At 35.8% G+C, this 18,458-nt stretch overlaps 1 protein-coding gene across 1 annotated transcript in view; it reads right to left on the bottom strand.

Annotated features, from left to right (window-relative positions):
* The window catches only part of TMPRSS11F (transmembrane protease, serine 11F), a 99,205-nt gene extending 97,911 nt beyond the window's left edge, over positions 1–1,294 (bottom strand). The window contains exon 1 of the mRNA XM_008054493.1: positions 1,235–1,294. Within this exon, the coding sequence (XP_008052684.1) occupies positions 1,235–1,245 (11 nt within the window). The 5' untranslated portion in view covers positions 1,246–1,294. The remainder of the gene's footprint in view (positions 1–1,234) is intronic.
* Between the last annotated feature and the right edge of the window lie 17,164 nt (positions 1,295–18,458).

Here is an 18,458-nt window from a genome sequence, read left to right as displayed (position 1 = left end):
AAAGTCCTACTGCAGAATTCTGAAATAAATGAGCATGAGAGAACTTGAAATTCTTTGCTCATTTTTTAAATGGAAGGGTGAGCATATCATACTTATAGGAATGTTTTTTTCTACTGCACACGTTGTCTTGTTCTGTTTATTATCTGGTAAATTTAAAAATATGTTTTCTTGTATTTAATAAGAAGTGCAGGTAGTATGCGATATCATGCTATCATGAAAGGGTCTGTGGGAGAGAAGCTTTGAGCACGAAATGGACAGTCTTCCTCATGCTCATGCTATTATTTGAAAGTAAATGATGGATGGCAAGAACACTCATCATTTAAGAATGCCAGAACCTATAGGCTTAAAGTATTTCATTTAATTGAACACATTATCAAATGACTAAACAATTACAATGATCGCAATTAATATCATGAGTAAGTCTGAAACACCAGTCGGTGCAGAACATGAGGGAAATTTGTATAGGGAGATCAGGATCCTCTTTGAAACACAAGATTAGACTATACTGGAGTTTGAATGCAATCACTCATCAAATATTAGTTATTCATTTCTGAGTCTATAAAACAATAGCCTGAATATTATCCAAATACAAAAATATATACAAATTTCTTTACTTTAAATTCATTAATTGATCCATAATTTTGTTCAATTATGACAAATGTAACATAGAGTCTAGATTTTATGAATTCCATAATTTTTACATATGAGTATTTTAATTTTTCCATCCATGTGATATATACAATAACCCCAGTGCTATCATACTTTCTATTAGGGTTAAACAAATGAAATTTTAATTCTCTTAAGAAATTATAATTCTCTTAAATTGATATTTCATTTTTCCAGAATATACTTCAATAAGCAACATATGATAAAAATTTATATGAAAGCTACTGAATATACTTAAGTACTTAAATAAATGATCTTAAACACTTCATCATTTGAAGCATAGGTATTTAAAATGTTTTAAAATAATAGTTAATTTATTACTGCATATCATTTCTATGGCTATTATTCAGGATAAAAAAACCACACTGGCCCCTTTTGTTTAAAAAAAAAATCCTCACATTTAGAAAAACCAATAAAATAAAACTTTAACAAAAAATACAATAATACAAATGAAAAACTCTTAATTTTTGAAGCAATCTCTTCCAGGCAACATTTGCACTGCCTGTCTCAGGAGCTGAAAACCTCCGTCCCCATCATAACCTTTACTGATGAAAAGCTGAGTACTTACGCGTACATCATGAACCCAGGACTGGGGCAGCTTCTATTCGGCCACCATCTGATCTATATCAGCCAGGTTAGAACTGGGAGGCTGGAAAAAAATAATGACAGTCACTGACAACAAGAAAGGAAACAAGTCTGACAAGTTGAGTGACTGAGGTGTGCAGTCTCATAGCCTGATAAGAACACGATCAATTTTGTGCCAGCTGCTTCCACACAGTGAAGTAATTGTCAATACTTGCATAGAAAATCTCCAAGCAGTAGAGAACTCACAATGTAGAACTGGTGATGATTCAGAAGACCACACTTTTCTGGTTGGAGCAGTATGTAAAGCATTGAGGTGTGGCCCCAATTTGTTTAAACACACACACACACACACACACACACACACGGGTGCATTGATGACACTTCTTACATCTTTGTTAGAAATTTGCCTTCTCTTCCCTTTGAGGAAATCACAAGACATGTAGCGGAGCAGAGAAAACCTGGGTTATGGACCAGGACACCTGTCTCTGCCATCCTGGTGGTGTGAACACGGGCATGCTACTTAGCTTTTTTGGAAATTACTTTCCTCATAAGGAAAAATGGCAGGACTATATTAGTTTGTTTAAATACTGTTCATTCTAGCTCTAAAAATAATATATTTTATTGAAAACAAATTATCTCCACAGAGGCAATAAGAGGAAAGTAAAAAACACAAACAAGGTTGGGTGCAGTGTATGCCTATAAGCCCAGCACTTTGGGAGGCCAAGGCAGAAGGATTGCTTGAGCCCAGGAGTTTGACACCAGCCTGGACAACATAGCGAGACCTGCGTCTACAAAAGAATAAAATAAAATAATTAGCCGAGCATGGTGATACATTCCTGTAGTCCCAGCTACTTGGAAGGCTGAGGCAGAAGGATCGCCTGAGCCCAGGAGGTCAAGGTTGTGGTGAGCTGTGACCATGCCACTGCACTGCAGCCTGAGCAACAGAATAAATAGATAAAACAAAAATGAAAAACCTCCTTCTCTCTTTCTTATTATTAAGCATATCTTTTCCCTTCTTAATGATGTGAATTCCCAGAGTTTATAAACAATCCCTTTAAATACTTGCATATGTCCACAGAGAATTTAGTCTGAACACATGAGCTTCTTATAAAGATCAGTAAAGTTAAAGATAGAAATTAGAGCTTTTTTTTTTTAAGTCTCACTCTGTCGCCCAGGTTGCAGTGCCGTGGCATACTCACAGCCACTCCAGCGTCGATCTACTGACTCCAGAGATCCTTCGGCCTCAGCCTTCCAAGTAGCCAGAACTACAGGTGCGCACTACTGCTCCCGGCTAACTTTTAATCTATTGTCTCGCCAAGTTGCCCAGGCTGGTCTCGAACCTGCGGGCTCAGGCAATCCACTCACCTCGGCCTCGCAAAGTGCTAGGATTACAGGCTGAGCCACTGAGTCCAGAAATTATAATTTTAAGAGCTACTTTTGCAGACTGGGAGCTAAAAGTTATTTGTAAAAGTTAAGTATTTTGGCTGTTTATGCAGAAATACTTTTACCTATGATGCTACAAATACAAATTAATCTAATCTTAAAATTTTTATTATAATGATCCACTAAGGCATTAAAAGGAACTGTATTTTCCAGAACATTTTACAGCTGGAAAAAACGAGCAGATTTTCAGTTTTAATAATCATCAACAATATGACAAAAAGACATATGACAATATAATTTTGAGTAGGAATAAAAATGTCTAAATAAGCAGTTAACAAAGTTTACCAATCACTTTAACTACATAGAAAACTATATCTTAATTTTGCAAAAGTAATTTTCTTCTTTAAAGCATTAACTTTTTTCAAAAGTAAAAAATTAGAGTCTAACAAAAAGATGCTAGAAAAGTTTTATTAATTTTAGTAAGTGACTATAACTCATTATTTTCATTATATATATTATATATAGTAGTATTTGTGCTAACTTGAAATCAACATTGTGCAAACTCCCTTTTAAAATGGTTTTAATGTTTACATTAAAATATTTCTCATTAATAAGCTAATATTTTTATAATCCTTATTTGTTAAAATTCATTTAAAAATCTCAACCTTTTATATTAGTAAATAATAATATAGCAGAAAATAAACTCTCTGGCAATAAATCATGCTTTACAAGAAATATATCCAAGTAAGTACAAGCAAGCCCAGAAACCAGATTTGAGGATGCTGAAATGAGACATGTGGTATGTACATATTTATTTTCTTAATTAAGAAAATTGGCTTTTTCATATTGAATCATAGGACTTGGGGGAGACAAATTTACAAGACACAATAATATTATGTCTTAATCTTACTTAAATGATTAAAGATTACAGTAGAAGCTGTCTTATTTTTAAGGGCTCAAAAATAACGATTTAATTGTCTCCCTTAGGAACATTTCCTGTTAGGCTGTTATTTTGAATTATCTTTAAAGCTTTTATTTCTTTGTTTTTTCCCCTTCTTCTGTTTTCAGTGAACATGTAAAATAACTCATTTTTATTATCTGTGGTAATGGTTTTGTCACAGTGGGGTTGCCAGGCTCCTGGGTAAGATGCCTGAGTTCAGTGCCTGGCATTGGCAAGAATACCTGTATGAACTGAAGAATATTCTTAGCCTTTCTACATCTCAGATCCTCCTTCTGTAAGATAAATATAACACTTTTATCTAGTTAAAGTGAGATAAATGTAAAGGATTTAAAATAGTATCTGACCCACAATAAAGCATTCAAAACTGTTGGGTTTTTTATTTTCTTTCAACTCTCATTTTTTTGGTAAGATTAGCTTCAAAAGTGGTATTTTCCAAATTCTTGTGATTATATGGCTCTCTTGTCAGCAACATATTGTCTTAAATTATTTGCTTTAATTATGACAAACAGGAGGAGGGGCTTTATACTTGCCTCCTCCACTAAGAACCAAAATAGCAAGTAGATAATCATACTTTGGATATCATCCAAGAAAAAACACTAGAATGCAACAGGAAAGTGATAGGTAATATCTAAAGCAAGGAAGAAGAAGAAAGCAAGACAGCCTACTTGGTCATAACGACTAGAAGCCAAAAATACTTTCCAGTACAGGGAAAGGGTGAGAGACCCTCAGCTGTCAACATTCCCACCATGGACTTCTGTCATCCTAGCCAGAGAAGAGCCCCACAACTCTCATGGACCTTGAAACTAACACAGGGAGCTTCCAGAAGATTATGCAAAAACACTGCCCCAGGAAGTTCACGTTGGGTCCCACATACTCCTGGAGACCTAGGACACTACAGTAAGGTGCCATTTTAGAAGTCTAACCCCAGAAAGATGATGCGCCGTCCTGGAGGCTAGTGGTGCAGAGGTGCAGGCTCAAGAGAAGTGTCAGCTGCTCTACCCAGGGCTTAGGTGCAAGTAATCCTGAACTAACACACTAAGGGTTGAGATGCCAGTGAGGTACACAGCAGAGACTTGGGTGCAAGCCAATGAGGGTTGAGGCACAAGTCGTGTACAGATCCCCACCCACCATCCTAGGCTGGCATTACTGATGGTGGCACTGCCCCTGCCAGTGACATGGCAGCAATGTGGCTGATACCTCCCTCACTTGAGCATTCCGTCAGTGGCCTGTAGGTTACCCTGCCATTATCTACATTCAGTTCCTGTACACACCATCAGTGAACCTAAAAACAAGCCCTCTCACCTAGCTTCATCACCTTTTCCATGTCAGAGCACACAGTCTGGGAATTAGGGAAGATCCCAGTCCAGCCTACCATCACTGGCACTCCTTCTAGGGGCCTGAGAACGGGCCTGCCCACTCTGCTACTACTGTCACAGCTGGCACCTACCTGTAGGCCTTGAGGCTAGCCTGCTTGGCCCATTGCAGCCACTGCGAACACAAGAGCATACTGCTTGAGACTCAAGAGGTTGTCCTGCCACTACTACCAGGATCACTCACATCATAGTGGCTATGCGGGGACACAAGAACCCACCCACTTGCCCAACCCACTGCTGCCACTACCAGCGTCATCTCAAGTAAGCCATCTGGAGGCCTAAGAATCAGCCTGCCTGAACCCTCTTACACTGGTGTTAGTGTGTGCCACCCTGCGGTTCAAGAATAGACCTGCTTAGCCCATTGCTGCCACCCCTGTGGCCCAAAGACTGGCCAACTTGGTATCCCAGAAAACTGTACCACAGTCTTCACTAATAACATCTCCCTAAGCCACTGAAAAAATAACAAATGCCATGGGTACTATTAACAACGGAGGAAATCATACAGAGACTACACTACTGAACATACCCAGAGTCAAAGCCAAAGTACTCTGTCTACCAACACCATAAATTAATCCTCTTGAAAATCTCCCCTTAGAAGAAGTGACAATTACATCAAATGTGCAGACATCAGTATAAGAACACAGAAAACATGAAGAGGGAAATATGACACCTCCAGGGGAACACAATTTCTTTCCAGCAAAGGATATCAATAAAAAATTAATAAAATCCCATAAAACATTAAAATTACTGATTTTAAATCTCAGTGAGATACAAGAAAATCTTTTTTAAATACAAAAGAATAAAGTTGAAAATATGAATGAGAAGTTTACCAAAGAGATAGACATTATAAGGGAAAACAAACAAACAAAAAAAACAAAACAAGTTTTGGAACTGAAGAGTTAATTGAGCAAAATACAAAGTACATTCAAATGCTTCAATAATAATCTAGATCAATTAGAATAAAAAATCTTATAACTAGCCGGGCTCGGTGGCTCAGCCTGTAATCCTGCACCTTTGGGAGGCTGAGGTGAGTGGATTGCCTGAGCCCGTGGGTTCGAGACCCGCCTGGGCAGCGAGACCTCATCTCTACAATAAATCAAAAAATCAGCCGGGCGTGATAGCGTATGCCTGTAATTCCGGCTACTCGGAAAGCTGAGGTGGAAGGATCGCCGGAGCCCCGCAGGTCGAGGCTGCAGTAGCCGGGGAGCGGCCACTGTACTCCAGTCTGGGTGACAGAGTGAGACTCCAACTCAAAAAAAAAAATCTTAGAACTTGAAAACTGATATCCCAGTCAGATAAAAATAAAGAAAAAAATCAAGAGTGAATAAACCCTTAGTGACCTATGGGATATCATAAAGTGACCAAATATTGGAATTATCACAGTCCCAGAAGGTGAAGAAAAATTAAAGGGTTGTAAAACCTATATGACAAAATATGAATAAAAACTTCCCACATGTAGTAAAAAATGTAGACAGCCAGATACAAAAATCACCAAACAGATACAATGCAAACAAACAAGCAAAAAACTTCCATGGCACGTTAGACCCAAACTCTCTAAAGTCAAGGAAAAAGATACCTTTTGTCTAACAGAAAGACAAAAAGTACCTAGTCACCTATAAAGAAAACTTCATCAGATTAACAGTGAATTTCTTAGGTAAAACCTGAAACCTTACAGGCCAGGAAGGAATGGAATTATATATTGAAAATGCTGAAAGAAAACAAAATTCCACCCAAGTATACCATATCTAGCAAAATTATTTTCCTTCATATAAGTGAAGGAAAAAATTTAAAGTCTTTCCCAGACAAGCGAAATCTGAAGAATTTCATTACCACTAGATCAGTCCTATATGGAATACTCAAGGATGACCTACACCTGGAAGCAAAAGGTTGTCATTTTCCATCTTGAAAACACATAAAAGTATAAAACTCACTGATAAAGCAACAAAATGAGAAAGAGAAAGGACTCAAATTGTATGGCTATAGAAAACTGCCAACTACAGTGACAAACAAAAAGAGAGGAAAAAGTAAAGAATATACAAACAACAAGAAAACAACAATATGACAGAAAAAAACCCCATATATATCAATAATAACCTTGAATGTAAATGGATTAAATTTTAAAAGATATAGACTGGCTGAATGTAAGAAGAAAAATGTGGCCTAACTATATGCTGCCTACAAGAAACACACTTTGCCTGTAAAGACACATATGCCTGAAAGTAAAAGCATGAAAAAATATATTCCATGCAAATGGAAACCAAAAGTGAGCAGGAGTAGCTATATTTATATCAAATAAAACAGACTTTAAGCTCTAAACAGTAAAAAAAGAGAAAGAAGTTCATTATATAATTAAAAAGAGATCAATTTAGCAAGAGGATATAACAGTTCTAAATACATATGGAGTATCAGATTTGTAAAGCAAATATTACTAGATCTAAAGAGATAGACTCCAAAACAAAAATAGTGAGGAATTCAACATTCCACTCTCAGCATTAGACAGATCACGTAGACAGAAAATTAGCAATGAAATATTGGATTGAGGCTGGACGTTAGAGCAAATAGCAGCATACACATTCTTCTCATCAGCACATGAAACAGTCTCTAAAATAGACCATATGCTAGGCCACAAAACAAACCACAACAAATAATAAAGTATCAAAATTATATAATCAAGAATCTGCTCAGATGACAATGTATTGAAACTAGAAATCAATACCAAGAGGAACTTTGGAAACTATACAAAAACACTGAAATTACAAAACATGCTACCGAACAACCATTGGGTTAATGAAGAAATTAAGATGAAAAATTTAAGAACGTCTTGAAACAAATAAAAATGGAGACACAACATATCAATGCCTGTGAGATACAGCAAAAGCAGTAAGAGGAAAGTTTATAGCAATAAACACCTATATCAAAAAGTGGAAAGATTTCAAATAAACAATGTAACAATGCATCCCAAGGAAATAGAAAAACAAAATAAATCCAACCCAAAATTAGCAGAAGGAAATTTATTATTATCTTTATTAGATTAAAGCAGAACTAAATAAAATAGAGACTAAAAAAATACAAGAAACATTTATTTCAGAATTTTTTACTATCTGACAATCTGTAAATTATGTTATATTGTTTACATTTGTCATATCTAATGCAAGACTTAATGGAAAATTAATATTGTACATTGTTATGAGACAAAACAAAGAGGTGGTTCTTTGAAAAGAAAAATAAGATTGATAAACTACTAGGTAGAGTCACCAAAAAAAGGAGAAAACCTAAATAAGCAAAATCAGAAATGAATAAGGAAACATCACAACAGATACCACAGAAATATAAAAGATCATGAGAGGTTAGTATTAACAGCTGTGTACTAACAAACTGGAAAATCTAGAGAAAACAAACAAATTCCTGTTAAATATACCATCTACCAAAATCTAGTCAGAAAGAAACAAAAAAATCTGAACAGATCAATAATAAGTAGTGACACTGAATCAATAATAAAAAGTCTCCAAATAAAGAGAAGCCTAGAACTGGATGGATTCCTTGCTCAATTCTAACAAATATATAAATAAGAACTAGTACCAATCCTCCATAAACTACTCGAAAAAATTGAAGAGGAGGTAATACTTCCAAACTCATTCTATAAGGTCAGCATTACTTCAACACTAAAATCGGACAAAGACACAACAAAGAAAGAAAACCACAGACCAATATCCCTGATGAACATAGACTCAAAAGTCCTCAAAAAATACTCCCAAACTGAATTCAATAAAAAAGATAATGCCCCTTGATCAAATGTTATTTATCTCAGAGATGCAAGTGGTTTAACATTTGTAAATCAATAAACATGACAGATTACATCAGCAAAATGAAAGACAATAACCATATGATCATCTCAATAAACACAGAAAAGAACATTTGATAAAATTCAGTATCCCTTCATGCTAAAAAAAAAAAAAATCTCTCAACAAACTAGATATAGAAGGAACATAACTCAAAATAACAAAGGACATATATTACAAACACACAACTTACGTTATACTGAATGGGGAAACACTGAAAACCTTTTCTCTAAGAACCAGAAAAGACAAGAATGCCCACTTTCACTGTTTCTATTTAATATATAGTACTGGAAGTCCTATCCAGAGCAATCAGGCAAGAGAAAGAAATGAAAGACATCCACATTGGAAAAGAGGAAATCAAAGAGTCTCTTTTTCTAGATGACATGATCTTATATTTAGAAAAACCAAAATTCTTTGCCAAAAAGCTCTTAGAGCTAATAAGAGAATTCAGAGACGCTACAGGATACAAAATCAACATATAAAAAAGTAGTAGCATTTCTATTCACCAATAATGTGATAGTGAAAAAGAAGTCAAGAAACCAATCCCATTTACAATAGTGACAAGAAAAAACCCTAGAAATCAATTTAGCCTAGGAGTTGAAAGATCTCTATAAGGAATACTATAAAATCCTGATGAAAGAAATTGAAGAGTACACAAATAAATAGAACAACATCCGTGCTTATGAATTAGAAACATTAATATCTTTGAAATGACCATACTGCTCAAAGCAATATAAAGATCCAATGCTATTCTCCTCAAAATACCAATATCATTTTTCACAGAAATAGAAAACAAAATCTTAAAATGTGCATGGAATAAAAAAAAAGAACCTGAATTGTCAAACAATCTTTAACAAAAAGAACAAAGATGGAAGCATCACACCACCTTATTTTAAAACACAGTACAAGGCTATAGTCACCAAAATAGAATGGTGTTGGTATAAAAAACATACACATAGACCAAATGGGACAGAACAGAAAGCCCAGAAATAAATACACCTATTTACAGGCAAATGATCTTCATCAAAGGCATCAAACGCATACATTGAGGAAAAGACACCCTTTTCAGTAAATGGTGCTGGAAAAATTGGATATCCATATGTAGAAGAATGAAATTAGGCCCCTATTCTCCACCACACATAAAGATCAACTCATAAAAAAAAGGAAAATCAACTCAGGATGGATCAAAGACATAAATATAAGACTCAAAGCGATAAAGCTACTAAAAGAAATAGGAAAACACATTTTTATCGGTCTGGGCAAAGATTTTATGGCTAAGACCTCAAAAGCATAGGTGAACTAAAACAGAAATAGATAAATGGGACTAAAAAGCTTCTGCACAGCAAAGGAAACAATCAATAGAATGAACAACCTGTTAAATGGGAGAAAATATCTGCAAACTATTCATTTGACAAGGGATTAATATTCAAATTCTAGAAGGAACTCAAACAACTCAGCAATTTTTAAAAATTCCATTAAAAAGTAGTTAAAGGCAGGAGTTCAAGACCAGCCCTGACAACATATCAAGACATTGCCTCTACAAAAATGAAGATTTAAAATTAGCCGGGTATGGTGGCATGCACCTATTGTCCTATCTACTCAGGAGGCTGAGGTGGAAGGATCGCTTGAGCCCAGGAGCTCAAGGTTACAGTGAGGTATGATCATGCTACTACACTCCAACCTGGGCAACAAAGTGAGATCCTTTCTCAAAAAGAAAAGAAAAGAAAAGAAAAAAGGGAGAGGGGTAAAGGACATGAATAGAAAATTCTCAAAAGAAAACATCAAAATGACCAGTATAAGAGCCGGGCTCGGTGGCTCAGCCTGTAATCCCGCGCCTTTGGGAGGCTGAGGTGAGTGGATTGCCTGAGCCCGCGGGTTCAAGACCCGCCTGGGCAGTGAGACCTCATCTCTACAATAAATTTTTTTTAAAAAATCAGCCAGGCGTGGTAGTGCATGCCTGTAATTCCGCCTACTCGGAAGGCTGAGGCAGAATGATGGCCGGAGCCCAGCAGGCGAGGCCGCGGTGGCCGGGAGCGGTCACTGCACTCTAGTCTGGGCGACCGAGTGAGACTCCAACTCAAAAAAAAGAAAAAAGAAAAAATACAATATCACAAAGCATCAGGGAAATGCAAATCAAGACCACAATGAGATACTATCTTAACCTAGTCAGAATGGCTATTATTAAAAAGAAAACAGAAAAAAATAATAGATCCTGGCAAGGATGTGGAGAAACAGGAACTCTTAAATATTGGGGATGGAAATGTAAGTTAGTAAAGCCACTGTGGAAAACAGTATGAGTATTTCTCAAAAAACTAAAAGTAGAACTACCATACAACTCAACAATTCCACTACTGGGTATCTCTCCAAAGAAAAATAAATCAGTATACCAAAGGAAGACCTGCATCTGTATGTTTATTATAACTCTATTATTCATAATGGCAAAGATATGAAGTCAACTCAAGTGCCTACTGGATTTAAAATATGTGCTGCATATGCACAATGGAATACTATTTGGCCATTAAAAAAATGATTAAACTATGTCATTTGCAGCAGCATGGACAGAACTGGAGACTAAAAGAAATGAGCAAGATACAGAAAAACAAATTTTGCATGTTCTCATAGAGATAGAGAAATGAGTGATAGATAACAGAAGTTGGGAAGAGAGGCAGAGTAGGAGGAGGAAATTTCGAGAGGTGAATGGGTATAAACTTACAGTTAGATAGAAGAAATAAGTTCTGATGTTTGATAGCAGACTATGGTAACTATATAGTTGTCAACAATATATATTTCAGGGAAGCTAGAAGAGAGGACTTGAAATGTTACCAACACATAGAAATGATAAATACTCAAGGTGATGGATACCGCAGATACCCTGGCCTGACCATTACACATTCTATGCATGTAAAAAGCACTTCCAGGTATCCCATAAATATCTAAAATAGTATGTATCTATAAAAAAGGATATAATAGTGGAGGGGCAAGAGGAATATTGGAAATCCCTATACCTTCTGTTCAATTTTATTGTGAATCTAAAACTGCTCTTAAAAAATAAATAAAAATGTGATAAATGATTAAAGGCATTGACATGTCAGGTTATATTTCATGTAGCATATGAAGATTTTTAAACGAGTGGTCTCCATAATGTTGGACGATCCTTCTTAAGACAAATTCTGAGGGTTGGCTGGCATTAGTAACTTGTACTATAAAATGACTACATGTGACTTTTATTTCACTAGCTTTCAGCACCCTTGGTTAGACACATATTGCCAAATGTGGGCAGGGACTACACTGGTTTCTATTACTCTATTGCTGATTGATTTATTATTAGTCAAAAGGCAATGAGTGTATGACGTAAAACATCAATAAGGAAAAGTCAACAATAAGATGACATTACACCAGGATACTCAGGGGAAAGTTAAGAGATTTCCAAACTGATCTTCTTAAATTTCTGAAATAAAAGAAAGAAAAAAAAAATAACTTTTAGAATAGACTTCTTAAAGGGATTGTGTGCACTTCCCTATAGTTTCAGATTTTATAATAAATTAATTAAAATTTGCACTTAATAAGTAAGTGAATCATCAGAAAAGAAATAATTTAGCCTTTTACCTACTAATAACTTAAAGGTTAGCCCTAGGTTTTGCCTTGCACTTGTAAAGCAATCAATATGCCATTTTTCCATCAAAGAAAGAACACAAAGGGATTTAGTGCAGAACCACATCTCCCCAAGTATGAGCACCTGGGTCAAAGGATGAGCATCAGAAGATGCTAACATGGAAAGAAGAGGCCACCCTCAGACAGACAGTGAGTCCCATGAGTTAGAGTGGATGAATCATAGGCATGAGGAAAACTGGGTGGCCTTTCTTTGATATAAGGATTAATATGGTTTGTGTCAAAACCATATGGGAAAACTCACAAGATCCTCTAATTTCTGTGGTTCACTTCCATGTGCTCATTAAATTCGGAAACTGAGAAAATTAAAGCATAACATATGTGCATTTTTTAACTCAAAGAGTAAACCTTGAGGCTGTTCACATCAATGTTCAAGTCTTGAATCCTAAGTATTTCTTTATTTTTAAGAAAAACTTTATTTTTAAGCAAAATTTAATTTTACACATGAAGAAAAATGATTATATTTAAATCATCAATATATAACTTAATTACTTCATTACCATATTCATGGTATACATATCCTAATACCACTAACAAAATATTAAAATGGCATCCTTGTTAATAAATATTTGTCATGGTAGCTAAAATAATTTACCAATTTTAAGCAAAACCGTGAAATGGCAGGAACGAACTAATACAATATTTGTTAGATGGTCACCTCATAGTTTGAGGGGGGTTCTAGTTTCTAACAGCTTTATACTGAACTCTATCATTTATTCTTTTCTCCTAAGGCACTCTCATGCTATTGAAAGACTAATTGCCCCATAAACATGACTTTCATCGTGTAACTTAAAAAAAAAATCTAATGGCTCCCTATTTTTTGAATCATCAAGAATGTGCTCAGTGAACTTCAAATTCTCTAAGAACCAAATTTATCCCAAATTTATTTCATGATAGATTGATCACATAATGAACTTTCAAGTCAAATTAAGCTTTGTCATCCTGCAAACATGTAATATTCTGTGTAATTTATCTTCTATTATCACAGCCTCCTTCTAATTGAGGTGTTCTCCATATTATTTTCTCTCACTTAAATGACTTTTTGTAAAGGCTCCATCCAATTACCATCTTTTTAAATGAAATCTCTGAGAGTTCAGGATAGCAGTTTAAAGTGCAGGTCTTGCATACAGATTGGTTGGACTCAAATCTTTATTCTACACCATGAACCTGGTGAACTTGGTTAATTCACTTTATCTTTCTGTGCCTCGATTTCTTGATCTGTGAAAGAAAGATGAAAGTAGCATCTATCTTTTAGAATAGTTGCAAGTAGCAAATAAAATAATGAATTAGATGACTTGGAACACTAAGAAAAGTATCACATAATAAACATTACATAGTCATCATCATCAATAGTTTAGTAATAGTAGTATATTATTCCATAACCCTTAGTTTCTCCTTTGACAGACTTTTCTATCACTTAGAATCCACGATGCACAATTTAGCCTTTAATTATATGCAGATTTGTATTGTTTGCAACTGTCTTATGTAGTCTACTTTTGTTTCTTCAACTACATTTAAAACCCTGAAGACCAGAAACTGGATCTTTTGCTGTGTGTGTGTGTGTGTGTGTGTGTGTGTGTGTGTGTGTGTGTGTGTGTGTGTGTGTGTGTGTTGGAGTCTCACTCTGTCGCCCAGACTGGAGTGCAGAGGCCACTCCCGGCCACCACAGCCTCGCCTGCTGGGCTCCGGCGATCCTTCCGCCTGAGCCTTCCGAGTAGCCGGAATTACAGGCGTGCGCCACCACGCCCGGCTGATTTTTTGATTAATTGTAGAGATGAGGTCTCGCTGCCCAGGCGGGTCTGGAACCCGAGGGCTCAGGCAATCCACTCACCTCAGCCTCCCAAAGGCGCGGGATTACAGGCTGAGCCACCGAGCCCGGCGGGATCTTTTGCTTTTAAATGTATTCTAGTGTCTGGTAGAGGCCCGGAGTACGTGGTCAATTAACAGTAACTGGCTGATTCATCTTATTCCATTACAAACTATCATTCATATTTACCATATATGTAACTTCTGAAAGTTAAGACTGTGATCTATTCTCTCCATACGTTGACTTCTGAAATAAAAATAATTTTCTATTTTTAAAATTTTTATTTTAAAGATGTAGGGTGCATTTCAGGGTTAGGTATACAAATGGTTGTACAGGTAAAATTTGGTCCTCACTTTGGTCCCCACTTTACCTAGTTTGAGATCAAGTACCCTTATTGATAAAGCGTGCCCCACCACTGGCAGTTTCCCACGACTATCATAAAAAGTAATTTTCTATGTATAAAAATTCCATTGCGCCGGGCTCGGTGGCTCAGCCCGTAATCCCGCGCTTTAGGAGGCTGAGGTGAGTGGATTGCCTGAGCCCGCGGGTTCGAGACTCGCCTGGGCAACTTGGCGAGACCTCATCTCTACAATAAATCAAAAAAATGAGCCGGGCGTGGTAGCGCACGCCTGCAGTTCCAGCTACTTGGAAGGCTGAGACCGAAGGATCACTGGAGCCCAGCAGGTCGAAGCTGCGGTGACCAGGAGCAGCCACTGCACTCCAGTCTGGGTGACGGAGTGAGACTCCAACTTAAAAATAATAAAAATAAAAATAAAAATTCCATTGTTAGCTTTCCAGAACTCTTTAAGAAGAACCTTCTTCCTTATCTGCTAAGAAAAAGCAATCTTGTAATAAATTACATTTTAAAGAAAATCAGGATAGTAATTTCTTTTAAAAACTTTCCTTGTTTTATGAGTATCTGATTTCATTTTTTGCAGTGACTTATTCAGAATAAAGAGACTGATTCTGGTATGTAATAACTTGGAATGTCTATTGCTGTTATAAAGTGATGACATACCAATGTTATAGAAGCAGTCTATTCTGCATGCAAGAGATAAGGAAATACATTATATATAAATAATTGAAAAACAAAGAGAAATAGATTAAAGTGGTTATTATTATCATCTTGCATCAGTAATTCTAAACAACATCACTGATAAAATGTTCTTCCCTGCTGAGGGTAGACAACTACCCACTGACACATCATCCCTCCCTTGCCTCGTATATCACCGTCCTAAAGTTACCCTTGCAGGAATTAGATATTTCCTAGTCAATATTCAGGTTTCTGACACACCTTCGCGCTTTTTTTCCCAAAATTTTTACTGCATTCCACAGTAAAAATATACTTTATATCACACAGCCCATACACACATAAACATACATATATGTTTCACAAAAGAGACATCTGTACTACTAACAGGTGATGATGCTGATTTTGAAAAAATATTGCTCTAATTTGATCCTTAGCCATCCAAATTAGAACCACCGATACCTTTCTAGAATGAATTAAGTAAATTCCCTGAGGTCTTGTGAACTAGATTTAACTCAACAGTGAAAATAAACTAGACTTCCAGTATTGAGGGGTGAAAATAAATGTACCTTCTTTGGTCTCTTATACCAGCAGGCATAAATAAGAGATCATAGTAAACCGAAGCTAATACCCAGGCTGAGGAGTGTCACCAAAAGTCTCCTCACTTTTGTTTTTTGGAATTTCTATTCCTAAGTCTGGCTGTCATCTGAGCACCATCTCCCCATTTCTCTCTTTTCTCTACTCTTCATATAAAACGTATTTATTACTCTCATTGAATTCTGGACAATTTGCTATTCAGTTCCAAATACACAGAACATTCAAGTGCATCAATTTCATTCCTTTCTAAGCCGTGTGTTTATTTTGTTTCATTCCTCTCCAATGAGTGTACTAACTCCTTAGTTATCTCTCTCACTATCTATGCATAATTCAAGTACCTGTCACTGTAGGAGTTGGTTTATGCCCGTAATTCATGAATGAAACCAGTCATGATGCAATCAGAATTTCCTCATGAAAGCTATAGTTAGAAAACTAATAACAGCAAGATGAGAAGTGTATGCTCAATGACACATTTAAAATATAAATTATTCTTTCTTATCTATTCTTTGATTTAGGATCGAGACCAGCTGTAAACAGAGACTTAATCATTATTATACAATTTCTAGGAATTTATTATAAACAGCTAAAATTGTATTAAATATCCTTAGGTAAAAATTTAAAAGAGGATGATTCATTTTTAGTTCTGAATGAAGAGCCATAAAGTTATTTTATATCCATGAGAAGACCCTAAACTTGTTTCAACAGGGATCGAAGGAATTGATTACAGGAAAATATGCACATTTTCTTTTACTAGCAAGTGTTAATTTAGGCTGTCATTTTGTCCGAGCCATAGTTTTTCTCATTTGTTAAAATGAGAGTTTAAATATTATCAAACAGTCTTCTATATGCTCATGATAATATAATATGGCAGGAAATTGTACAAAAACTTTTTTGGTTTTGGCAAAACATATTTTTTTAATATTGGATTCAGAGGGTACACATTCATGTTCGTTGCATGAAAGTAGTGGTGGGGATTGGGGCTCAGGTGACCTATTCTCCAGATAGTGAACATTGTGCCCCGTAGGTAGGTTCTGAACCCTAACCACTCTCCTCCATTTCTCCTTACTGGTGTCTCCAGTGTCTATTATTTCTATCTTGCACAAAGACATTGGACCATTTAAGTCTAACAGGTAAAAACACTATTTGCAAACTATGTGATTTTCTATAAAGACATTCCAAGCTAATTAAGAGAAAAACTGCTAAACTAATAAATAATTTAAGGTAAACTTGATACAAAATATAAACATGCCAAATTCAATAACATTATCACTATTGTAAATAATAAAATCATTTCATTTACAATACCAAAAATTACATAATATAACTAGTATAATATAACTAGTATATAATAATGCCTTGAAAAATGTGCAGAGTTCACATAGGGAAGTAATATAATAATGGCCTTAAAAAATGAAATAATAATATAATAATAATGCCTTTAAAGATGTGCAAAATCCACATAGAGAAAGTTCTGTGCATTTTTAAAAAGAGCTTTGGGAGGCTGAGGTGAGTGGATTGCCTGAGCCTGAGGGTTCGAGACCCACCTGGGCAACTTGGTGAGACCTCATCTCTACAATAAATCAAAAAATCAGCCGGGCGTGATGCGTGCCTGTAGTTCCAGCTACTTGGAAGGCTGAGGCGGAAGGATCACCGGAGCCCAGCAGGTTGAGGCTGTGGTGGCCGGGAGCGGCCACTGCACTCCAGTCTGGGTGGCAGAGTGAGACTCCAACTCAAAAAAAAAAAAAAAAAAAAAAAGAGGATAAAGTATGACAAGGATATGAAGGAAAATATTACAAAAGAAAAGGACACATTTATATAAGACTAAAGATGGTTTTGGTATGTGAAAACTGGCAAAATGCAATGATTTAACCAACGAAACCTTTTTAAAAAGTGAAAATTTGTATTAGGTTTGAGGATGGAGGGGGAAGTAGAGAAGAGAAAGAGAACAGAGAAGAAAATGAGTGGAAAACTAAAAAAAGAAAAGGAAGGAGATGAGAAGAACATAGGCATTTTGGAGACACAATACTTGAATATTCCTTTGGGTGTAAACATCAGAATGTTCTAAGATCATGGCTCTTCAAATTTTTTTTATCTACAGTTTCTAAGAGGCTCCAGTTTAACAGGTGTCATAGCATAGCAGTCATTTGGGTAGTACTATCTGGAAAATTAAGCTAAGTTTTCAAACTTAGATTTTAGCTGTAGATGTGCCCATCTCTACATTAATACCTCAAAATATTAACTTAATAAAATTGAGCCCTTCTAGTAGAATGAAGGAATAGGTGAAAATATCAAAGACCACTGGCTTTGGTCTGTGGAATTGCTATAACACAGTGATACAGTATTTAGTGTTTTGCACTAAAGATATTTTTTATTCTAAAATAATTATACTTCTATGATTTTAATCACCTGATCTATGACAAACCTAATATTATTTGTTGAATATACAAAGTTCTGATCATCAAAAAGTATACATTGTTAAAGATCCTCAGGACGATTGAGAAAATGATTAAAATGTTAAATGTCTGAGGGCCAGTAGATAAGCATTAAT

This window comes from Carlito syrichta, unplaced genomic scaffold (genome assembly GCF_000164805.1).
Source record: "Carlito syrichta isolate Samal-C Ts95f unplaced genomic scaffold, Tarsius_syrichta-2.0.1 Scaffold294881, whole genome shotgun sequence".
NCBI classification, from domain to species: domain Eukaryota; kingdom Metazoa; phylum Chordata; class Mammalia; order Primates; family Tarsiidae; genus Carlito; species Carlito syrichta.
Note: the sequence above shows the minus strand (reverse complement) of the source record. Positions and strands in the feature narration are given on the sequence as shown.